Source organism: Dasypus novemcinctus, chromosome X (genome assembly GCF_030445035.2).
Source record: "Dasypus novemcinctus isolate mDasNov1 chromosome X, mDasNov1.1.hap2, whole genome shotgun sequence".
Lineage (NCBI taxonomy): Eukaryota > Metazoa > Chordata > Mammalia > Cingulata > Dasypodidae > Dasypus > Dasypus novemcinctus.
Genome location: NC_080704.1, coordinates 179222625 through 179246756, shown reverse-complemented (window position 1 = coordinate 179246756; position 24132 = coordinate 179222625). Strand labels below are relative to the sequence as shown.

At 64.7% G+C, this 24132-nt stretch overlaps 1 protein-coding gene across 1 annotated transcript; it reads right to left on the bottom strand.

The window, feature by feature from the left end:
- Positions 1 to 88: 88 nt before the first annotated feature.
- HCFC1 (host cell factor C1) lies at positions 89 to 24074 on the bottom strand. Its single transcript, XM_058291766.2, is given in 33 exon segments — positions 89 to 2343; positions 2539 to 2602; positions 3168 to 3468; positions 4120 to 4305; positions 4723 to 4860; positions 4945 to 5063; positions 5231 to 5542; positions 5736 to 6312; positions 6975 to 7138; positions 7519 to 9022; positions 9747 to 9967; positions 10201 to 10339; positions 10513 to 10655; positions 10959 to 11178; positions 11261 to 11365; positions 11454 to 11678; positions 11970 to 12167; positions 12736 to 12896; positions 13159 to 13243; positions 13245 to 13522; positions 13617 to 13796; positions 14861 to 14967; positions 15507 to 15591; positions 16539 to 16553; positions 16556 to 16660; positions 16663 to 16745; positions 17300 to 17460; positions 17844 to 17974; positions 17977 to 17991; positions 23879 to 23918; positions 23920 to 23979; positions 23981 to 24046; positions 24048 to 24074. Coding segments are annotated over 33 exon segments (6255 nt in total). The 3' UTR covers positions 89 to 2303.
- Between the last annotated feature and the right edge of the window lie 58 nt (positions 24075 to 24132).

Genomic DNA, 24132 nt, shown 5'->3' with positions numbered 1-24132 from the left:
TCACCCATGGGCCCCTCAAATGTCCCAGTGGCACGAGAGGCTCCCAGGGCCCTCCCTGAGCCCCGGGACATAGTGAGACAGCAGATGGTTATTTCAAAAAAAGTCTTTAATTGTTCAAAATAGCACAAAACGACATCGCACTATGGTAATATCGAGTCACAGGGGATTACTCTACAATAGATGGATGGGTGCGCCGCTCTCAGAAACAAGAGAAACTGAAGGGCTCGAGGGCAGGAACGGGCATAAAACGATGGGGCCAGGCGAGTGGATTCCAAGGTGACTAAACAGTGACATTTCCCACGGCGAAATATACTATAATACAAAGAAACAGAGGCCCTGGAGGGCGCAGGCTGGGGTGGTGAGGCCGGTGAGGGGCGGAGGCCCGGGCAGGCCACCCAGTCCCAGCACCCTCTCCAGAGCAGAGATGGTGGCAGATCAGAAATGAGTGGCTTCTCGCCCGAGACCTTCTGAGCGACCTGCTTCCAAAGCCTTGCCCGACACCCACGGCTTGGGTGGGGCAGAGCGGTCTCCCTGACCGCTGTGATCACCTCCAACCTCCCAGGCCGGGCATGTGAAGCGACGGGTGGGGCTCGGGGTTTGTGTCACCAATTCATGAAGCTGGCACTGGGTGCCTGCAGCGTGGAGGAGGGGCCTGGCCTCTCCCCGGGGCCCCAGCCTCCCCCACCAGCGGCCCCCTCTGACTTCCCGGCTCCCCTCAACTATCCTCTCCCCTCGTGGTGGCAACTCCGCTTTGGGGGAGCTGCTGGAAGGAGGGGGGCGCAGCTCAGTGTGCCGGATTCCCGGAAGTCATTAGGCTGGGGAGGGAGGCTGGCTGTGTGGCCTCAATTCTGGCCTGGGGCAGGGGACGGGCGGGTGAGGGAGCTTGTGAGTGCAGGACAAGGCTCTGCAGAAGCCCAGTTGGCTTCAGGCTCCTGCCAATCCTCGAGCTAGAGCCTAGAGGTGGGACACGAGCCCCTGTGGGCAGGGAGGTTTGCCGGCTCCTTTGTCCCAGAGGCCCAGGGCCAGGCCAACGGGCAGAGGGAAGGGGGACAAGATGGAAGTGGGCAAGGGAGCGTCAGCTGACCATCGCCTCCGACCCGCCAGGCCCTGCCTGGAGCGACCGAGAGGCTGCCGGCAACGGCCTTGCCTCTCCTCTCACCAGGCAGCCTGCCCTCGGCTTTTCCTCCAGAAAGATCCCTGCCAAGGCGATGCCCGGCCAAGGAAATGGGGGGAAAAAACAATAATAATAATAAAAAAAAAAGATACATTCTGTACACGGCTAACAAAACAACAACCAAAAGAACAGGACAAAACCCCACACGCTAAGGCTAAAAATTACAATAAAAACGTCAACTCCATCGATTTCAACTTAAAAAATACAACGAATGCAGCAGTTGGTGGTGCAGCCCAGCCTGGAGGCTCGCGGAGCGACGCCTCCTGACCTGGCTGGGGTGAGCCTGCGGCGCCCCCCCTCACGCCTCTGGGGATGCTGCTGGCGCCATGGCCACCCCCCTCCCCCCGCCCCGGGCTCTTGCTCGCTTTCTTCACAGGAGGGAGCACGGCAGGGCAGGGGGTGGGGGCCGGAGGCCTCTGGCAGAGCTGCCCAGGCTTCCTGTGGAATTCCCGGGCCGGAGATGGGACTGGCCAAGCCGAAGGGAGGGACGTGAAGTGGCCGAGAACACCGAAGAGAGCATGACACCAAGCTGGCCAGGCGCCAAGCCCCGGGGGCCGGGGGCCGAGGGAGCCGGGGCCCTCCCTCTCCCCCCAGGCCTGCCGCCCCCTCTGCCCAGGTGACGGACAACGGAAGGCCTGCAGGTGGCCAGGCGGCTGTGTGTGTGGTTTTGTTTCCTGCGTCTTGCGCTCCAGCGGCTCCCCCGCGGAGGGCTCCTGTGGAAACGCGGGCAGGGCGGAGGCAACCTTCTGCCCTTCCTGGGTGTGCGCGGCCCCCGCTTCGGGTCTTGCCGAGCCCCCAGCGGAAGGCACCGGGGGAACGGGGACAGTGGGAGAGAAGGGGAGAGAGGAGGAAGGGGCGCCCTCCCTGGCTCTCGCGTCTTCCAATCTGCCTTCTTCCCCTTCCTCCCAGCAACTGCGGCAAAATGTGCTTTCTTTGATTTTGCTTTTCTTTAAAGACAGAGGGCAGGGAGAGAGAGAACGAATAGGAGAATGGACATGGGCCAGTGGCTCGGGAGGCGCAGTGTGGACGGGAGGGGCGGGGAGGGGGGGCCCTGGCAGGTGGCGTTCCTGAAGCAGACAGGGGGGCGGGAGGAGAGTCTGGAGAACTCAGGCGCGGGCCCATCTTCCTCTCACTGCCCATCGGCCTTAGACTTCTTTGGAGCGGATTTCCTTCGAAGGCGGGAGGGGAGAGAAGAGACAAGAGTCAGTGAGGCTCCCGGCAACTCCGAGTACCCGGGGGCAGGGCCCTCACAGCTCTCTCCCACTGGGTCAGTTAAGCTCCCCCCACTACTTCCACCGTCCGTTCCCCCTCAGAGGCGGCCAACCCCCAACTCGGAAGACTCCAGAAAGGGGCTTCTTGCTTACATTTCAGGGGAGGACATGGGCCGCTTACTGGCCGGCTTGGTGCCAGAACTGTCTTTACTGGTCTCTGGAATGAAAAGTGAGACCATGAGCAGAGGGAGGTAGGCAGAAGGAAAGAGAGGTAACGTGGTGCAGCCGTGGAGCAGAGTGCAGACAGCGCAGAGGAAAGATCCCACGTTCCTTCTCTCATGCCCAGGCCAGGGCCAGCCGACCTCACTCCTGAAGGCCTGCCCGTGGCTGCCCACCCTGCTGCGGCTGCCCACGCGCACTCGAGCTCCCTTCCCTGAGGGCGGTGCAAGCTGAGCTGCCTGTCTGGATGCCAGCAGGGCGGGGCCCTCAGGCCTGGCAGGCTTCAGTCCCGCCTCTCCCTTGCCCCCCGACCTCATCTCAGGTGGCGTTTCCTTGGGGAGGCCCATCGGTGCTTGCCAGAGTGGGGGACTTCAGGAGACCACCCAGGGTTGCTGGCCCGCTGCGGGGCACCCAGCATGTGTGCGAGGCACGGGATGGGGGCCCAGGGCAGACCCCTCGGGATGTGTGTGTGGGGGCAGCAGATGGGGAGCCCATCTTGGCTTGAGACGATCCCTGCAGCTCTCCAAGTGCCACCCTCCTGCCCCGTCGCCCCTGACACCCACCTTGCAGCCACCTGACTTGCGTGGCGGGGCCATAGCCCTTCTCGTTGCGGGCCGCGATGCGGAAGATGATGGCGGGCTTGGTGGTGTAGTCGATGTGGGCATTGGAGAGGCTGGACGACTGCACCAGGCAGGAGGGGCTCGGCCCGCAGTACACCCTCATGAAGGCCAGCTGGGCCGGGGCCGTGCTCTTGGGCTCGCCGCTGGCCTGCGAGCTCTGGATGGCCAGGTACACCGAGTACTCGATGATCTTGCCGGAGGTCACAGATGGCGGCTCCCAAGTGAGGTGGGCACCGTCTGGGCTCTGGAGGCAAAGGTCGGACGGTCGGGGCAAGCTTTCTCGGGCCTCTGGGCCCTTGGTCCCCCTTGCCCATATCCCGGGAGAATGTAAGGGAGGCCAGGATGCTCGGTGGCCCGGCAGCCCGGGCTCCAAGCTGCGAGGCTCCCGCTCCGCACACATCGCCTTGCTCTGACGTCACACCTCAGAGGGCACTTGGGAAAGATGGTCTGAGCCGACCCCCACCCACAGCTGGAAGGCAGCGTTCCGTTGATGAACTCGCGACTCAGAGCATCCCCCTCCCGTACCAGCTCTGCCCCCTAACGGGTGGCCTGTCCTTAACCTCAACTTCCTCATCTGAAAACACGGAGCTAAGGACAGGACGTGGGCACATGAAATGGCACATACAAATGCTCCAGCCTGCACCCTGCGGGTGCTCGCCACAGGCCAGCTGCTGGGGCCGCGTGGGGAGGTGGAAGCTGGGGGTGGGAAGGGCCTAAGCTATCTGTCACCCCAGCCCTTGGTGACAGAGATAACGAGAGGGCTCTGGACACACTGCACCAGGCAGCCGCCTCTTTTGCTTGCTTCCCCCTGGCCCCAGCTGCTCTGGCCCCCATCTAGGAGACCTTCCGGAACCCCCTGCCTGGCTCTGCTCCAGCCAGGGTGGATAACACTCACTTTGCTGATTTTAATGGCACAAGGCGCCCCTGGGAAGCCAGGCAGACACGTCTTAAAGGCGGAAATCTCACTGAAGGGCCCCCGGCCACAGGCGTTGATCCCAGCCACCCGGAACTTATAGGCCGTGCCCGGCTGCAGCTCTTGCTTCTTCAGCTGGTTGTAGTCTGGAACGGTCCCTGAGTCATCCTGGGGAAGAGTCCGGAAGCAGCAAGGGAAAAAGACGGGGAGGGGGGAGGGAAATGACGTGAAACCTCCTGTCCAGCAGCTCCTCAGGGGATGGCTGGGCCTGGAAGAGCGGTCTGCCGCCCCTAAGTCCACAGGTCCTCAGCGACGGCGGGAGCGCGGGGAGCAGGCGCTCACTGACGGCGGCTGGAGGGCAGGCCTGCGGCGGCTTCTTCCCAACCAGCCCTCCACTCTGCTACTCCCAGGCGTCCAGGAAGAGGCAGTGCGCATAGCGCGGCAGGGCAACCACCCAGGTTCTTGCTCACTCAGGCCCGCTCAGAGACAAGCGCTGGGCCAGGGTGCTCTGGAAGCTTCCCTGGAAGCTTCCCCGCACAAGCCCCACGGCCCCGGCAGAGAGCGTTGGCTCCCGGGGGCACTTACGTCAGACTGGGCGGCATCGTCTGGCGGCAGGAAATAGTGTGTCACCATCACGTTGGTGCCCTTGATGACTCCCACGTCGAACCACTGGTTCTCCTTCTTCACGGGGGCTTTGCTGGGTGGGGGCGGAAGATCAGGCTTCTGGAAGACCCAGGAAGGCAGGATGAGGCCTCAGCCCGGGCGCCACAAGACAGCGCCCCTGCAGCCCCGGTGCACCCGACTCACCACCCCAATAGACTCGATGCCGTTGGCCACTTCCGTCAGGGTGGCCGCAGCCTGCAGCTTTGCCGGGCTGGCGACCACCACTGGCTGGGGGGCCACAAACGTGTTCGACGGTGCCAAACCTGGGGAGGAATGAAGCGCCAGAGTGAGTGGCCCCCCAGACTCAGCTTTCGGGGTTGCCAATGAGATGTGGGGTCAGGCTGCCACCTCAACGGGACATCGGGGCCCCAGCTGGCCCGGAGGCCTGCCCCAAGCGGAAAAGGATGCAAGGGGCCAGGCTGCTGCTTACTCTCGGTGGCCGTGGAGGGCAGCAGGGCCACAGTGCTGGGGACGGCGCCGGGCAGCTCGCTGAGGCAGTTGCTCTCGATGGAGGGGTCGTTGAGGCTGTCGGCAGGGGCCAGGGCCTCGGTGGGGAGGTGGTGGTGCTGGGCCTGGGCCTCCTGCATCTGCTGCTGCTGCACCAGGGCAGCCAGCTCCTGCTGGGTCAGCACAATGGGGATGGTGGTGGGCTGGCCCTCCTGGCCCTCGGCTGACAGGTGCCCCAGCTCTGCCTGGGTCACGGTGGCGGCCGCTTCGGACGTATCCATGGCCTCCCCGGTTCCTGCTCCGGGGGGGAAGAGAAGACAACTCAAGAAGGAGGCAAGCCAGCGGGTAAGCCTCGTCTTCCCACGGCTGCTGCCCTGCCCTCCCCACTCCCCTCACTTGGGCCCTCGGGCTGGGGTCCCGGGGTTCTCTGTTTCCCCCACAGGGCTAACGCCTGGCCTCAGCCAGGGAAGTCCGTGCCCCCTACTTACCCATGACAGCCTGCTGGGCGGCCTGGAGCACCGCCTGGATGGCCAGTGCCTGGGCTTCCTCTGTGGCTGCGGCCTGGGCGGCCGCCTCAGCCGCAGCAGTCACCGCCAGCTCCTCGGGGGTGAGCCCCGTTACCATGAGGGTGGCGGTGCCTGCTTGGGCCTCGGCCATCAGCTCCTGGGGCAGCGACAACTGCTCGACCTCGGCCTGTGGGGGCGGGGGCGGCTGGACCACCACGGTGGCCACCACTGCTGAGCTGGCGGGCTCCTGGCCCGAAGACGGGTCGCCGGTGCTGCTCAGATCCACGGCGGCCTGAAGCTCGGGGCCCTGGGGGGCTGACAGGACGTCGGCAGGGTCCCCCAGCAGGGGCGCGGAGGCGGGCTGCAGGAGTTGCCGTGGGGGCAGCTGCTGGCGAGGCCCAGGCGAGACCTGGAGCTCCTCTGGGGGCTGCAGGATGTCAACAGCAGAGAAGAGCATGTCAGAAGTTTCTGTGTTGGCTACGGTCACCATTATCGCGGCTGGGACGGGGACTTCAGAAGTCAGGGTACCCAGGGTAGTCTCAGTCACGGATGAGATCCTCTAGAAAGGGAGAGAAGCCCCTGTCAGAGGGAAGGAGAGGCAAGCCAGAGCTGGATGGGAGAGTCAAAGGCAGGGCAGTCTTCCTCTCTCCCCACGGCCCTGGGTTCTCGTTCCGGAAGGGCCACTGTCATCACGTAGTAGACGTCCACGGCGGCCAGTGTGTCATCAGCTGGCAGAGTGGGGTAGGGCGGGGGAGCGGCCAGACAGGGTCCTTGCAGACCCACGGGTCAAGCTGAACAAGTAGGCCCTAGAACACTAGCCGGGGGCCGGGCCCAGTCCCCACGGCCGGCTGAGGACGCCATCGCCACACCTCCATCCCCGAGCCGCGGGCTCTGCACGCTGTTGTGCAGGCGCCTGCTGTTTCCCTTCTACACAGCTACAGAGAAACGACGAGCCGCGGGGGGACGGCCGTAGAGATCAAAGCGCTCGAGACCCAGGCAGCCGGCCCTCCGCCTTCTGCCTCCTTCCTGCCCAGACCTGCAGGCCGCCGCTGCCCTTTTATGGTCTGGAAAAGGTAGAAGGGCAAGCACCGAGCCCGGTGCAAGGGCGACCCCTGGCGGCCGGCGCCGGGAGTGCCGCGCTGTGCCCGGGCAGCTGCCCAGCAGGACGGGCAGGAGGAGGGCAGAATCGCAGGGGCAGAGGCGGCCCTTGGGGGCGCTCACCGGCACGGAAGGGCCGGGCACCGGCGTGGACTGGGTCACGGTGGTCACCGCGCGCGTCAGCGTGGAGGACACGGTCGTGGTCACGGCGCTGGAGCTGGGGATGTCCCCAGCGTCTCCCTGGGTGCTCTGCGCCTCGCCCTGATCGCCGGCAGCTGGCGGGGGCTCTGTGGGAAGCCAACGCACGGCAGGGGCTCACCCCGGCGCCCGGCAGCAGCGGGGGCCTAGCGCGGCCCGCGGCCTATGTTCTGCTCCAGCCTCGGGGCTCCGAGAGCCTCACGGGGAATGGCCAGAAGGGCAAGGGCCCCCACCGCCCCCCCCGGGAAAAGCCAGAACCCATGGGACCCCTCCCCGGGCTCTGGATGGATCTCTCTGCCACCTTTCCCTACACCAGCACATTACGTGTTCCTCGCCAAAAGACTATCAAAGAGTCCCGGGGCTGGGGGACACCAAAGGGCCCCCCCCAGACCCTCCAGCTCCCCCCACCCAAACCTTGCAGGGCGCAGGGAGACCAGGAAGGCCAGGTGACGTGCCCACCCCCACTCACCTTGGTTGGAGCTCATGTTCGAGGTGACGGTGGTGGCTGTGTGCGTGGTGCCCGTCTCGTGGGTCTCACAGGGGGGGTTGGAGCAGACCCGCTGGGTTGGGAAAGGCGCCAGCAAGGCCGAGCCAGCCTGGGCGGCCATGGTGCCTGGGGCCGCCGTGTCCAAGCCGGCCTCCAAGGCCCTGTGGGAGGTGCCGTCATCTGGGAGCAGGGTGCCCACACTGACGGTCATCGTGGTGCCGGTGGAGGTGGTCTGGTGCGTCTCACAGGGCCGGCTGGCGGGGGCCTGCTGGCTGCCCTCGGGCTGGCCCGCGCCCACATTCGCTGTGGCGGTGGTGGCCGTGTGCGTGGTGCCCGTCTCGTGGGTCTCGCACGGGGGGTTGGAGCAGACCCGCTGCATGCTGCCCGCAGGCGAGGTGGTGGCCGTGTGCGTGGTGCCCGTCTCGTGGGTCTCGCACGGGGGGTTGGAGCAGACCCGGGAGGCGGGGACTGAGGGGCCCAGCAGTGCCTCCAAGGCCATCACCGTCACGGCAGTGCTTGCCAGGCCAGTCTCGTGGGCCGCGGTCGCGTGAGGGTGACGCGTCTCCAGCGGCTGTGCCACGGTCACCAGCGGACCAAGGCCTGCCACGGGGCTGTCCTTGCTGCCAGGGCCGCTTGGCCCCACCTCCCCACGGAGACCGGCATGGCTGCTGCCGGCCTCCAAGGCCAGGCACGGCTCGACGTGGGGAGCAGCCGAGCACGGCGGCCCGCCGGCCATCACAGTCATGGTGGTGCTGGTGGAGCTGGTCTGGCGGGTCTGGCACGGGGGCTTGACCCGAGCTGCGGCAGGGGTGCTGGCTGTGCACGGGCGGTGGCTCTCATGCTGCTGGTTGGCAGGTGCTGGCTGGCCAGTGCCCATGCTAGACATGGCGGTGGTGGCCGTGCTGGTGGTGCCCGTCTCGTGGGTCTCGCAGGGTGGGTTGGAGCAGATTCTTTGGCCGGCCATGTTGGACATGGCGGTGGTGGCCGTGCTGGTGGTGCCCGTCTCGTGGGTCTCGCAGGGCGGGTTGGAGCAGACGGTCTGGCCAGCCATGTTGGACATGGCGGTGGTGGCCGTGTGCGTGGTGCCCGTCTCGTGGGTCTCACAGGGGGGGTTGGAGCAGACTCGAACCACACTGCCGTTGGGCTGCCCCACTGTCGAGGTCACGAGAGAAGCCGCCGCCTCCTGTCTGTCACAGACAAACTGGACTTGGGTGGGCTGAGGAAGCCCGCCCAGGTTGGCTACGACAGTGGTGGTGGCCGTATTGGTGGTGCCCGTCTCGTGAGTCTCACAGGGCGGGTTGGAGCAGACCAGCGTCACTGTGCCGGGCTGCCCGTCACCCTGGCCCGAGTCGGCGATTGTGACCGTAGCGGTGGGCTGTTCCGTCGTGGGCGAGGCCAGAATGGACACAGGGAGGTCATGCACAGGCTGCGCCTCCACCCCGCTGGGGGCCGTGATCAGGGTCACCTGTGTGGGCTGGGAGACAGGCTGCGGGAGACGCCAGATGGGCAGAGATTAGCAATGCTAAGTCTGTTCGTCTCAACCACACTGGCTGTGACCACTGCCAGGGTCCCTCAAACAACCGCCCTGGGCAGATACGGTGGCCACGCCCCATCTTGTCCCCAGGTTCCACTGGCTCTGTCTGCCGGAGACCAGGGAAGAAGCTCTGGCTTGGCCGCTCGGCCTTACGGGCCATGGTGATGGGGGGTGGCGGTGAGGAGCCAGGGGCAAGAACAAGGGGCCTAGGCCAAGTCCCAGCCCCTTCCAGAGAGGGGAACCCCCCTGAAGTGCAAAAGTCAGCAACACACACTTGACCCCTCCCAGGGACAGATGCCGAGAAAACTCCCGAGCAGAGAGAAAACGCTAGGTCCGTGCCAGGGCAGACTACTGCATCTTTGACAACGTTAAGTGGGAGAGAACCTAGCGTCCCCAAAACAGAATGTCCTTAACGTGACACATCAGCATGACAGAACATTACACAGTAACTAAAAGTTGTGGTCATGCAGCACAAGGGCAAACACCCGATAAGGGCTGGCCAGGCTGGGAAGGAAGCACAGGTGGCTGGCACGCTGCCGGGTCCAGCAGGGACTGTCCACACGGGGCCCGCGCAGCTTGGCACCCGGGACCCCCACTCCCTCGGGGGCTCGGGGGCTCGGGGGCTCGGGGCCCCACGCGCCCGTGTGCGCGGAGGTGGGCCGCGGGGCAGTCCCACCTGCACGGTGATGGTGGGGGTGGTGAGCCCGCTGGCCGCGGTCAGCGTGGTCTGGGCGGCCGAGACGGTGATGGCTGTGGGGTTGATCACTTGGCTGGAGAGGGTGGCGATGGTCCCCAGGGTGGTGATAGGCGTGGCCAGGGAGGCGCTGGTGCTGTGCCCCCCTGCTCCAGCGAGGCTGGTAGAAACAGTCCCGGTCACCGTGCCCAGGGTTGTGACACCTGGAGGGAGGGTGGCAGAGGCGCAGTCAGGCCCTGGGCGTGCCCATGACCGCCGCCGCTGGCCCCACCTGCCCAGCAGCTTTCCTCCCGGCGGCGGCTGGAGCCAGGGTCTGGCTGACGGGGGTGCCCCAGCAGAGACAGAAGTCTCTGGGCCCAAGAGTCCACCCCCTGCACCTCCTCTCGTTCCAGGGAGGGTAGGACCTATGGCCTGGCCGCCACTGGGGGCCCTGTACCTGTGGTGCCCTTCACTACCAACGTGGTGACAGCCGGCTTGACGGCAGAGACGGTGACAGGAGTGACCAAGCGAACGCCACCCATGGGCACCGTGCGGAGGATGGTGCCTGGCTGCCCAGGGGCCCCCTTCAGCACCACCTGGAATGCCAGAGAAGAGCATGCGCCCAGGGCACCCAGACAGAGGCCAGCCAGGCCCAGTGCCACACCTTCCCAGGCCCTTCTGGGGAGCCCCCGCGGCCCACGGGGTCCTGGAAGGTGTACTGGGGGAGGCCAAGACGACACACGGGTGAGGGGAGGGCCGGGTGCCTCACCTGGGTTACTCCCTGCTGCCCATGGCCAGTGGCAATCTTGGGGACAGCGGTGATGATTTTGGCAGGTGCCCCGGTTCCTGAGGTCATGACCTTGGTGGTGATGATGGTGATGGGGGACTTGATGCCGGGGCTGCTGGTCACGCCTGGGTGGAGGGACAGAGGAGCAGCTTGGCCCCCAGCCCACGTCCTGACTTGAAGCACGGTGGGCTGGGGAGGGAGGGCATCCCAGGCCCCCCAGGTCCCAACCCTGGTACCCCTCGAGTATAACAGAGGGCGGTGCTCTAGAGCCACGGCCCCAGCCTCTCCCCAAAAACCCCCTTACAAAGGGCAGGGGAGAGGGAAAACGCAATGCAAACCCCAGGACCCATGGCGGCCCAGGGGCCGCACGCGCCCCAGCCTCGCGCTCCAGCTCCCTGCCAGCCGGGCCCCCGAGGCGCGGCCCCTACCGGTGGCGCCGGCCTGCGTGATGATGGCCGACATGGGGATGGTCTTGATGATGGTGGTGGTGCCAGGCTTGGTGGTGCTGGGGGAGACGCTGCTGATGCCCAGGATGGTGGGCTTGGTCCCCGCCCCGCCGGCCTGCGTGGTGGTGATGATGGTGGTGGGCTTGCCGTCTGCCGAGGTCACCAGCTTGAGGATGGTCCCGGCGGGCAGGGGGCCTTTCGTCTGCAGGGCGGAGGGAGGCGGTGTCGGCGGGGGAGGCTCCGGGCCGAGCGGCGGGCCTCCCCGGGCCGGGCGGCGCACTCACCTGGATGATCTGCGTCACGGGGCCCGTCGAGGCCTGGCCCGTGACCGCTGAGGTCTGAACAGGCTTGGTCTGCACCACTGACATCACCTTGCCGAGGTTAGAGATCTGCGGAGGGGAGGCCGGAGCGGGCAGCGCGTCAGGAGAGCCAGCGAGGGCCAGGCCCCCGGCCTGCCCCGCGCCGCCCGCCGCTCACCAGGGCGCTGCCTCCCGGGACCGAGATGGGGCTCTTCACCAGGGTGATGGTCTTGGTGACACCACCCACCACGGTGGTCACCACCTGGGCTTGCTGGGCGACCGTCACCGTCCCCGACTTGTGCACCGTGATGATGGGGCGGGTGGACGTGTTGGCGGCTGAGGAGACGGACGTGCCCACCTGGGCGGCAGCGGTCTTGAGCATGCGTGTGGCCGGGTTGCTCACCTGGAAGGGCAGACGCAGGCGATGGGAGGCGCAGAGAAACCTACCCCCACCCCGACGGCAGTGAGCAGGGGTCCCTCAGCACTGCTGCTCGGCTCCCCTTCTCCTCCTCTCTACCAGCCCAGGGGATGCACTGAGCTCCAAAACCGGAGCTGCTCGGCGTGGACCTAGCCTGAGGCACCCACGCACCTACAGCCAGCAGCTGGCGCCAACAGCCCCACGCAGGGGCCCGGAGCCCAGGAGGCGCGGCCGCCGTCACCTGAAGCCCAGCAGCCCCGGGACAGCGATGCTCACCATGACGGGAGAGGAGGCCACTTTCACCGTGGCCGGGAGTGTGGTGGTGCCGGGGGTCACTGCCACGGTTTTGACGATGGTGGTGCCCGCTGGCACGCTCAGCACCGTGGGGGCCGAGGAAGGAGGGATCTTCTGTGTGGCAGCCGCGGCCGCCGCCAGTGCAGCCATCCCACTCATCTGCGGGCTGCTGCCGATCACCTGCGGGAGGAGCCCCGGATGCGTCAGCCCCGCCGAGCTCCAGCCCTGTCTTGGCGCCGGGGACCTCACCAGAGCCGCTCGGCCCTTCTCCGGGGGGCCTCGGTCGCCCCGCGCTCCCACCAGCAGGGCCTCCTCCCTGCCTCGCCTGCTCTCCTCCCCTGGCGCCCAGACACACGGCGGGCACAGCAGGTCTTTGCTAGAAACCCCGGACTTTCTTAGACCTCGGAGCCAGATACAGTTCTTTTCTCGAGGAACTGGGTCGAGGCCCAAAGAACCAGCTTCTCCCCTCGGGTGTCAGGAAGAGAGAGCTGCTGCTGGAAGTGCCCTGAGGCTCGGAAGGGAGGCCAGGGGCTCCGAGGCAGAAGTTCCTCTGATGCTCACAAGCCTGCCGGCCAGAGCTCCCTGGCACAGCGTCCAGAAGGGAAAGGCGCCAAGCCAGGTGACGTGCCTGAGGCCCCGTCAACAAGCTGGTCCCAGAGCCGGTGGGATTCCAAGGCCCCCCGGGCTCTCCTGGGCCAGCCCGCCAGGCCATCCCCACCCCCAGCGACAGCTGGGGCCTGCTCCTCACCGTGCCCTGGGCACTCTGGGTTGGCACAACCATTCGCACCCCCGCAGGCAGGGAGGTCACAGTGACGGGGGCTTTCCCAGCCTGGCTGGCGGGCCGCATAGTGACCAGCGGGGTTCCTGTGGTAGCCTGAGGACCAGTCACTTTGAGGACAGCAGGGACACCTGACGAGAGAAGGGGCCGGCATCAGCAGAGAGCCCCGGGGGACACAAGGGGGAGGCAAGTCACCCTCGGCACAGCACCCCGCGTGCAGACCTTGACTGCCTCGGTGGGGCTGCCTGGGGCCTTAAGTCTGGGCCTTCTCTATGCCCGAACAAGGAACGGCTCCTCCAGCCCACGGCAGAACAACACGGAAGCCCAGGACTCTTGCGGCGGTCCCTGGGGCCAGCCCCCTGCCCTCCAAGCCAAGCCAGCTGCCGGGCTTACCTTGAGTCCTGGCTGCGGCGGGCACGGAAATCGAACTGCCGGGCACCGTCGGCAAGACCTGGATGGTGGTGGTGGTCGGGGGGCGCGGCGGCAGCAGCCTGGGGCAGGAGCGTGATGCCTACTTGGGTCAGTGGCTGTACAGCAGGGGCCGCTGCCGCAGGGGCGGGGCTCTTGGGAGGGTTGGCAGGCACCGACGGGACGGGGTTGGGCGTGGGGGAGGCGGCAGTGGCTGCGGCGGCAGGAATGTCATACTTCTGGAGCTGCAGCAGGTAACTGTCGGCTGTGGCCACCGCCCCCCAGCTCACTTCCAGGGAGTTGGTGTTGGCGCGGACCAGCTGGACCCGGGACGGGGCTGGTGGCTTTTCTGTGGGAGAACCCGGTGGTGAGGAAGGGCCAGGCTGGGAGCCCCGGCCTGAGCACGGCCCACGTGTGGCCAGACCCCCGACAGCCGGCCTCACCTGTTTCGAGGTACCAGAGGTCCTTGCAGCAGACCTGGTTGTTCCAGGCTTTGCGGTAGCCGTCGCGGCCGCTCCAAATGTATAGGCGTGTGTTGATGGCCACGGCGCAGTGGCCGGCTCGAGCCCGGGGAATATTGTCCTCCAGCGTGTCCATCAGGATGGTCTCCCAGGCCATGGAATCTGGGGGGGGAGGGGGGGGTCGGGCAGAGGGCGGTTACAGGGAGAGCAGAGGAGACCCAGCTCCCCCAGCCATCTTGGGAGTCTTGACCTTTGCCTTTCGGGGATGGGGAATAAAACCTGAAGTCACGAAAGATTTAAAAAAAAAAAAAAAAAAATCTGCGTAAAAGAGGCACCTGCAGAACACCACATATAGCCTACAAATGGCATGCTGACAGAAACACTCGGAAATGCACAGCCAAAGGTTTTAACACAGCAGTGAAACTCTCAGCCCCCCAAAGAGGCAGGCAAAGGGGAGCACAATGTACAGGAAAAGAAACCAAAATGGGTCTTAAACCTGAGGGGAAACGTGCAACCTCGCTGAGAAGAAAAGAAATGTAAACTTAAGACTGCCGAAGGCCCACTGTTCACCCGTTGGGGCTGGCAAAGGGCAAAGAGCCTGACAACCGCCTGTGCTGCCCTCAGGCCCCAGCGGCGTCTTCGGGGGCGGCTGCTAGAAGGGCAGTTTGGCAGTATCTCGTTGACAGCCACTCTACTTCTAGATTTTTAGCCTTCAAGTATGGCTGCACGCGTGTGCAAAGGGGGCCAGGATCTACACTGGCGTGGTGTGTGTTTGCACAGGTCGTGATGCCACTGGCGGTGGGGATCAAGGACAAGGCCGCTCACTGGGCAGGGAAGGGGAATGAGCTCTGAGACATGCTGAAAGAAAAAGGTGAGGAACAGAGCCGGGGAAGGCAGTTCACCATCTGCTTTTGTTTTTGTTTTGTTTTTAAACAAGCAACCTATAGCTGACGTGCGCAGACGCAGGCAGTGTCGTGCGTGGGCACGCGTGTGCCTGAGATCCTCCTAAGAGGGGCTGCCCACCCAAGACGAGGAACTCGAGGCAGGCAGGAGGCTCTGCCTCAGAATGCTTCCCAGCACTTGCTCCTCTCCATGGGTTCCAGAAGGCATCGTGCCACCAGGCCTGCCTTCTCTCCCTCCCCACGGCCACAGCGCTCGGGGCCGTGGGGGGCCAGCCCCATCGTGGCTCACCGTGGCCCTGGGAAGCCCGCTGGAGGCAACCTTACCCAGGTTGAGACAAGCCAGCGTGTTGGTGCACTTCCACTCCTTCTCGTGTGTGGCCACCTTGACGTCATCCATGACAAGGGGCACCCAGCCGCCAAATACGTACATTCTGGATGGAAGCAGAGAGGGCTGCAGGAGAGGTGCCGGGCCGGGGGCCACCTTTTCTACACCAAGTTCTCAACATGCTCAGTCCTCTAGCTCACCCCAGGACACACGGAGCCTTCTCAGGAACCCCATGTTTCCCAGGCGGACCCCCAGCCCCTGGCTGACACCGCCCTCTCCTGCCCGGCTGCCCTCGCCTGCCGTCTGAAGCCAGCGCTAGCTCCCAGAAAGCTCCCCGTAATCCACATCGCTCTCGTATTCCCTTCAGGACCTTCGCGTTGGCACAGAAACCCAGCTGCTTGTGTGGAGGATCTAGAACAGTCCCTGGCCCTCTGCAGGGCCTCGCAGACCTGGGAAGGACATGCCCGACACTCGTCAGGGCCTGGGCGGCCTTGCAGACCCGCCTCTACCCTGAGACTGACCCCCGTGTCTCCCTCAGCCTTAACGGGAATGGAGAGCGCGGCCTGCTGGGCCTGCGGGAACGACACAGGCTGAGAAGCCCAGGGGAGCAGGACGGCACAGGCGAGAAGGGGAAAGAGCACTCACTTGTTTCCAATCGTCGTGGCCGAGTGGAGACTGCGAGGGAGAGGGGCTACCCCGCTGAGGCTGGGCTTGTTCCACGTCAGAGTCTCTGTGCAGGCAGGCGGGAGAGAAGGGGCGTCACCCACCCTAGCTCGACACACGCCACCTGACCCAGAGGGCGGCTCCAGGGACGCGGGCAAACTCCAGAAGGTGTGCTCCGGCCCCACACCAGAGCCCGGCCCCAGCGGTCCCTCTCCTGGCCTAGCGGCTGGGTGACGGCATTTCCCCCGCTTTTCAGGCCCCTCCAGGCAGCTTCTGCCCTGTCCACGGAGCCCTGACAGGCCCGGGGCCTGGCCTTGCTGAGGGAGCTCACGGGCTAGGAAAAAGCATTCTGTGGCTGCCTTCGGTTTCCAGTACCCACGAGACAGCCGCCCCCGTGCCACCTCGAGCCACTGCGGACCACGCTGCTGGAAATTTCGCTCACAACACCGCTTCTTGTGCCCATCCTAGCCTATGGAGCGGCGCAGACGATGTCTCCTTGCTCTCGCTGGACAGCCCCAGAGTCTGTCAGTGAGCTTCTCCCCTGGGGCTGGCCCGGTTTATGGCCCCGAGCGGCTCTCGCCCCTTCCGGGTAGGACGCCGCCTGGCCGCCGGCCGGAGCAGGCCCTGGGAGTCAAAGGCTCCATCGGTGGCCAACTTCACCATGACGGCCGGGCCAGGGAGCGCAACCCCAGACCTAGACTGACCGAAAGAGTCAACGGGGCTGCTGCTTCCAAGTCTAGGGAAGTCCATTCTAGAAAGGCTCTGATTCCCCCCCTTGAGCTCTGGTAAGTGAGCAGATCAAACAAGTTGGCCCGATGAGCCGTACTTTCTCTTCAAAGCAACGCTACGAGCTCAGGGTGAAGGCAAGTGCTCCGAAACCCAGGGACTGTCTCCCTCTGTGGCTGTAGCGAAGAGCCTCGCGGCTCGTTCCGTTGCTGAGAACCCCATCTCCCTAGACGGCAACAGCCATCCCCGAGGCCGGCCGCCGGCAGACCAACCTCATTCCCAGCTTACCGATATCGAGGGTCAGAGGTCCCCCAACCTGCAGCCACTCATCCCGCCGTAGATGACCAGCTTGGATTTCTTGTTGTCTTTCTCAGTGTAGACCACAGCCGTGTGTGACTCCCGCGGAGGGGCAGGACCCCGTAAGTGATGGGGATGTCCCAGGCTACCACCCCGGAGCCTGGTCGCAATTCCAGGATATATAAGTCATTCAGGTACCTGAAAAGAAAGCTCAGTTAGGGTCCACCCCAACACCACATGCCAAGTGCTTCCCAGAATATCCTCCAGTGAACACTGGGCTCCCTGGAGGAACGCAGAAGCTCCTGACAATCAGTCCGAGAGAAACAGGAGAATGGGGTATATGTGACAGGGCCACTCGGGCCTTGTGTTATCCAAGGGCCTCCCTAGAGCAAAAGAGGGTGTCACCTGGGGGACTACCTCTGGGTTGGAAGGCCCGTCAACCAAGGGCCTTGGAAACCCATCCCATAACCTGCAGCAGCAAAGGCTGAGGAAGAAAGCGAGCCCCTCTTCACAGGCCTGAGGAGCAGGGACCACCCAATGCTGAGTGGCTTCCTACCCCCTGCCTGTCCCTGCTCCCCCAAGGCTTTCCTTGGTTATAGATTTCAGAGCCAGAACGTTCCTCGGGCGGCATCCAGTACCACTCTCGTTTCACAAAGGAGAAGGCTGCAACCCAGGGTGGGGGGTAGCGGGACGCGTGCAGCGCTCCCCTTCGTGCGAGTGAGGGGTTTGAGCGAGAAGGGAAGAAGCCTCACCGCGGAATGTTGTTCTTGGGGTCCTCACTGTCATTGGCCAGGCCCCCAAACAGGTAGCATTTGTTGCCCACGAGGGAGAAGCTATGCCCGAGCCGAGGACACGGAGGGGGCCCGTTCTTGGGCGTCTTTGCTTTGAGCCTCTTCCACTCCCAACGACTCGCCTGTAAAATGAAGAACCGCCGATTGGCTCCGGGCCGAGGAATCTGCCGATGTGGGATGTGTGCTAGTTTGTCGGGTAGGAAAGACACGGTCTGGGACGAGGTAAGCACTTTCGGAAAGCGGCAAGGACTTGGGCCACCTGTGCCCTTCTTTCTCCTCCAAGGGCGGCAGAGCCCAGAGCGGCCTCGGCCACACCCTGACCCATCACCCCCTCACGCTGATGGTGAGCCCCCACGTAGAGGGGCCTTCTGGCCAAGGAGGCGGGGGCCAGTGGAGCCGGGAGGGGCACGCCAGCTCTCAGCTCCCACCCCCGGGGCCAATGGCCCCCTGCCCCCGAGGCGGGAAGGAGCAGGGTGGTCCCAGGGGCTCAAAGCCAGGCAGCTACCTGAAGCTCGTAGAGGTCGTTGCTGTATTTCCCATACTCCACCATTCCGCCAAACACCAACAGGCGAGTCCCATCGCACACGAAGCCGTAGGCTGCGCAGCCCGGGGGGATGTCCCCTCGCACTGCCGGATGAACCACTGGTTGGTTGCTGGAAAACAAAAGGGGCAGGAGTCAGAAGCGCCTGGGAGCTCCTGGGGCCAGAGGCCCCAGCACTGCTCCTCCCAGACCCACTCCTCTCCCGTGTATCCCCCAAATCCAAAAGGTTGTCAAGAGAAGGAGCGCTGAGCTACTGCCCGTTTCTGAGAAGGTGATCGCAACCTGGGCTTTCTCCTCTCAAGTTGGGGCCAAACCATTTTGCAAGGCCCTCTACTTCTGAGAGGCACCTCGAGGCGGCCTGGGATCACCCTGCTTCTTGTCAAGGTCATCTTAACAAGGAGGAAACCACTGGCCGAGATAATTAATCAGCTTCTGGGAAGTTGGCCACTGCCTTCCTTCCCCTACTCTTCAGTGGATCATCCAAAAGAATCTTCTAAAACCCAACAGGTCCCGTCTCTGGGTCCTGCTCCCGCTCTAGGGAGCTCACATTTCTCCCTTGCACCCCGACTGCTCCTTAAACTGGCCCAAACAGCTCCTGCCGCAGGGGTGGGAGTGGGAAGGAAGTGAGTCGAATCCAGTCCCAGCTGGCTAGCTGGAGGAGACCCCCAGCAATCTCGGCCTCACCCTCTCCCAACCTGGTCTCGGTCTCCTAGGGGATGGTCCACAGGCTGTGCTTGATACCGCCACCCTTCCCCCACCTGCTACCATGCCATTCCAGAACATTCTTGCAAGCCAGAGATGGCATCGGCAGAAGCGATGAGCTTAGTTAGGTACAGCCTCACAGCCTCTGCCAGCCACAGAAGCTTCTCCAAGGCCCATCGCCTCTAGCCAGGGAAGCCACAAGGAAAGGGGGCATGAGAACCTGCCTGCCTGGCCACAGAACCCGGGTACCACCTGCTGCCTCCGGGCACTGTGGCCCAGCCTGCAGCCAGAACGGCACCCCTGTGCTGCCTGCCCGGCGGCCCTGCTCTTCCCCTCAGTGCAGGCACCCGTGGAACGCACTCCCAATTTCCTCCACGCCTGCGCCGCTGCACTCCCAATTTCCTCCACGCCTGCGCCGCCGGCGTGCGTCCCTGGGAAAGCCACACGAGAAAGCATCCTCTTCTTGGGAGGCGCCCTCCCTTGACACGTCGTCTTTTGAAGGGGCTGTTCCTCACAGAACATGCCACCCCCTCTTCAAAAACTCCAAACCGGAGGCCAGCTGCAAACCTGCCCCCTCAATCCTAAGGGGCTTCTGGCCAAATGCGGGGCGGGTCTGTGGCTGTGGCTCTAGGGGGCCGTCTGTTAAGACTGCTGGAGCCAGGAGCCTCAGGTGAGGAGGGATGGGAGGAGACCGACGCACTGGGGAGCCCGGCAACCAGAAGCAGGAGCAGCTGGCGACTGCCTCTCACCCTCACTCCGCCCAGGGGGGGGGGGGGGGGGGGCAAGAGTCTGGGGAAAGAAGGCGATCGGTGGTCATTACCCGCCCTCTGCATGCTGGGTCACCCGAGGCCTAGCCGTCACCTGCCATGGCCCCCCATGCAACTCGGCCTGAAGGCTTACCTCGCCTAAAGGACCAATTGATCCTCGGCGGCCACGGCTTTGCTGAGTTAGCAGGCCCTCTACCACCCCACTCCACAGGCTTCCTTCCACCGTCCACTCCTCTTGCCAGCGTTCAGCCGAGGCACCGGGACACCAGGCTACCTCGCGCCGAACCTCCTCTCCCGTTTTCCTAAAGGCCCACGTGGCGCGATCCGGGTGCTGCTCGCTCCGCCTGCCCTGCTCCCGGTGCTCAGCCTCGTTCTCCTTCCTCACGCAAACACACACCAAAGCACCATTTTGCGCTGAGGCACTTTGACCTCACACAAACTGGAGACGGGCTCGGGCAATCCCTGGAAGGAGATTCCATTCGCGTTCCCGAGTTCCCTCTCAGGGGGATCGCTGAGATCGCCGCGGTCAACTGTCCCCATCCGCTCAGGAAAGCGGCTGTCCATGGAGCAGAGCAGAGGCCGAGAGAATCTGGCCCCTGGCTTAAGCCAAAGTGCTCGCCCCAGTCCCCCGTGTGTCTGGTGGACACGGAGCTGTGAGCCGCCACCTCTGACCTGAGCGTCCTGTGACCGAAGCACCCAGCCGTGGGGCCACCAGCCGGAGTTTAGGGGCTATCTGGGAGGAGACAAAGCTACACGGCAGAAGGCTCGCCCCCACAGTGTTTCCATTACTCCAGTCACAGAGTGGCCCGTGCGTGTCCCCAGAGCTCACGGTCACCAGACCAGTACTGGGGACTCCAGGAGGGGATGCGTTCAGTCCAGAGCAGGAGCCCAGGCAGGGCCGGAACCCCACACCCCCCTCCTCTGCTGGCAAGAGGCGGGACGTGCCCTGGTACTGCCCCTGAAGAGCACAGGCCAGCGGGCCCTCTTCTCCGTGACAATCCTCGGAGCAGACAGCTGCTCGCCTTTTCCCCTGGCCACGCCAGCCCAGCTCCTCTAGGTGGGTGCCCCCCCAAGCCCTCCTGCTGGGTCTGCTCTGCCGGCCACTGCTTTCCAGGCAGCCTCCCGGCTAGGAGGTGACAGTAGGGAGAGGAGACCAGTCACGCACAGGCCACTGGACTCGCCAGCCGAGCAAAGCCCGGCACACACGTGCTCTCTCCAGCTTCCTCCGCGTGGCAAATTCAATCAGTAGTTGCTGTCGCCCACCACCAACTAGAGACTGATAATCCACGCAGGGGGCACTCCGGCCGCCTGCGCCGACGAACAACTTTCCTTTGTGTCTGCTCTGCCACATCTGGGCATTTCTCGAAAGGCAGTAGCCAAGCCGGGGGCGGGGAGGCACAGAGAAGACCGTTTCTGGGCCCCAACTCCCATTCTGTAGGGGGATGGGCTCAGCCTTCTTGTGTGATGGGGAGTGGGAACTGGGAGGGCCAAGTCCCACCCTCGGGAGCACAGGGAAGGAGTGACCACACTGAAGAGAGCCGCGTGGGGTCGCTGGGGAAGTGACTGCGAGAGACGAGCGGAGCGAGAGTGAGGCGGGCCTGCAGCGGAGGGAATGGGATTCGAACCGAGGCCAGAGCAGTGACGGTTTAGGTCCGGGACAGAGAAAAAGGGAGTTTGTCCTCGGTGAAAGACCCCGACTGTCTCGCTACAGTGGGAGCCAGGAGAGCGGTTGATGTGTACGCCGGCTGCCACAGGCTGGCCGGGTGACCCTGGACCTGTCACTTCCCCTAGTGGACCCCAATTTCCTCATCAGCGAGAACAAGGAAGTTACGCTAGTTCCCGGGTTCCTTCCAGCTGTAACAGTCTATGGAAGCTGGGGCACCCCGCAGACAAAAAGGGCCTCGGCAGCCCCCGCCTCCTCATGGTGAAATACAGTTCCCAGAGGACAAGGACAGCTGCGAACCCAAGACCTCCCAAAGGCCAGTGCAGGCCGACAGCCACTGGGCTGCCTGCCCCCCAGCACGCCCCCACCCGCCAGCCCTAGCCGCCAAGATAACAGCGGAGGGAGTGCAGGGGTGCACCCCCGGCCACGCCCTGTGGAGCTTTATATCCTAGCAACAGGGAATGCTTCCAGATCCGATTTCTCTCCAAAAGCAAGCGAGTATTTTTGAGGGCTAATCCTGCAGAAGGCAAAGCGCAATGGGCAGTGGCAGCCGGCGAAGACGCTGACCTCGTTAAATTGAAATGAGTTTAAAAAACCACAGCCAGACACAGAACCAAAACAAAAAAAAGCACACACACACCAAAAACCAACGAGGCAAAGATAAGCAAGTGAGGCACCTGTTGAGGATGCCAGGCGTCCCAGCCACCCCCGGTAGGAAGGGGGCGTCAAGGTGGGCCCCCGCCAACCGCCTCACCGGCGACCGAGAGCATGTGCCCACGACCAGCTCGGCGAACCCGTTTCCAGAGCCACGGGGACCAGAACCCGGCCAGTGTTGGGACGCACGAGCGGATCAGACACTCCGCAAACCCCAAGAGAACAGGGAGGGGCTCTGCCGCTAGCTGTCGCCTGAAGCCACCCGAGGAACTGGAGGGTTCCACGCTCTGCGAGCCGGGAGGCAACCACCTGTCCCACGTGGGACTGCAGTTCCTTTTCGTAAATGAATGGGCACGCAGAGGCCCAGGGAAGCCAGGGAGGCGGCAGGGAGTGGACTTCGGAGCTGTCTTAACTAGGCCCCTGCCCTACTTTCTAAAATCGCCTTTTCCTGCCAAGGAGCCCGCCCCAGGCCTTCCAAGATCAAGCCAGCCCGAGGAGTTCGGGAGCCGCGGGGCCAGGCCGCGGCGAGTCTAAAAACAGACCTCGCCCAGGCAGCTAAGTCCCTTCGCCTCGGCTCCTTACCTTACTGGGCTAATTCCTGAAACTGCAGCTGCCTGAGCTGGCAGCGGCGACCACGCACCACCCCGGGGCCCGACAAGGTCCCTCGCTCGCTGGGCAACAGGTGCGGCCAGATGAGGAGTTAGAGGCCTCGGGAAGGTCCCTGGGCGGGGAGGGGTGCCCTCGGGCTGCGGGGGGGGGGGGGGGCGCGGGCAGGGGGCATCTGGCCAGGAGCCCACCTCCCCTTCCCACAGCTTGGCCAGCTAGTCCTCCACCCTGAGAGCACCCCGGCGAGTGGAGGTCGGTGCAGCGTGGGCAGGGCACCCAGGAAGTGAAGCCAGCCAAGGGCTTCACGTCGGGGCCCCCAAGGCAGGCCCGACTTCAGAGCCGGGAGGGGATGGCTAGGCTCGAGGACCCGGGCGGAGCTTGTTGGGGAGACCGGGCGAGGGGGAGAGAACAGCAGGCGGGCCGGAGGGCATCGCCCCACTGAAGAAAGGGAGGGGGCTGCGAAAGACTGCCTGCTGGACAGGTGTCCCGAGAGTCACCACACCTCAGTCTTCTGGGGTCTCACCCAAACTCGCCCAGACCCAGTGTTCTCCCGAGGGAAGTTGAACCCTTCCTGCGGCCACGAACTGCCAAGGAGCGGCTCGGGCCAAGCCAGCCAGTGCCCATAGCGGGGGTGGGGGGTCGTAGAGAAGGGTGTGACAAGGCCGTGATGGCACGCAAAGGGGCCTTCTGCCCTAGAGCTTGAGCAAAGACGAGCGAGGGGTAACCACGCACCCCTCCCGTGAGCAGGGGCCCCCGGAGCCCCAGCCCCTCGGGAGCCGGCCACCCCCTCAGCCTCACAGGAGCAGGGTGAGAAAGAGCTGGCACCCCCCTCTTCCACTGCGAGCAAGCCCAAATTCAGCCCGCCGAAGGCGAGGGTCCCGGGCCAATTGGCAACTTGGAACTCAATACTGCAGGAGTAGACGGCGGAAGGGGAGGCAGCACTGGCCCCCGTCCCATTGGTCCCCAAGGCTCCCGCAGGAGCTGGGAGACTAGGTCTTCCCCCCCCCCCCCAGATGAGGGCTGCACTTCCCTCCCTTTCTCTAGAGACTGGAAGGTATAGTTTGCAGCAGAGAAATAAACGGTCATTCCTCCAGACTGGGCAGGAGATGAGCGAGTGCGGGAGGACAGCGGAGCGCGGGAGGGCGGCGGGCGGGGGAGGTGGGAGGCTGCCCCGTGCCCAGGGGACACGTCGGCCCGCCCCGGCGGAGGGGGGCCCCTAACGGTGTGCCTCTTGAGTCCCCTCCCCCTGCCGCGCCGTTCCAGGGCTCCCCTCGAAGAACGAAAGCCAACCCCCAGACGCCGGAAAATGGCGGGGTTCAGGGGGCGAGGAGTAGAGCGACAGGCGGAGCACTGGGGTCTGGGGGGAGGAGAGAGCAGATCGTGGGGAGGGAGGGGGGAGGGAAAGGGGAGGGAGGGGGGAGGAAAGGGGAGGGAGGGGGGGAGGGAAAGGGGGAGGGAGGGGGGAGGGAAAGGGGGGGGAGGGAAAGGGGGGGGAGGGGGGGGAGGGAAAGGGGGGAGGGGGGGGGGAGGGAAAGGGGGGGGAGGGAGGGGGAGGGAGGGAGGAGATGGAGGGAAAGATCCGAGCACCCAGCGGGCTTTGCACTCACCCGTGTTGTACACGTGCAGCTCGTCCACTATCCCCTCGTTGGCCGCCGCCGAACACCACGATGAGCTCCTTGATGGCCACGGCGCGGTGGCCGTGGCGGGGGCCGGGGGACCGGCCCCGACCAGCCCACTACTCGCTTCCAGCGGGGCTGCAGGAGCACCGCTGGGCGAGTTGGCAGGCGACACGGCCGAAGCCATGGTTCTGAGGAAGGGCGCGGTGGGAGAGTGTCACTGAGCGGGAAGGAGTCCCCCCAAT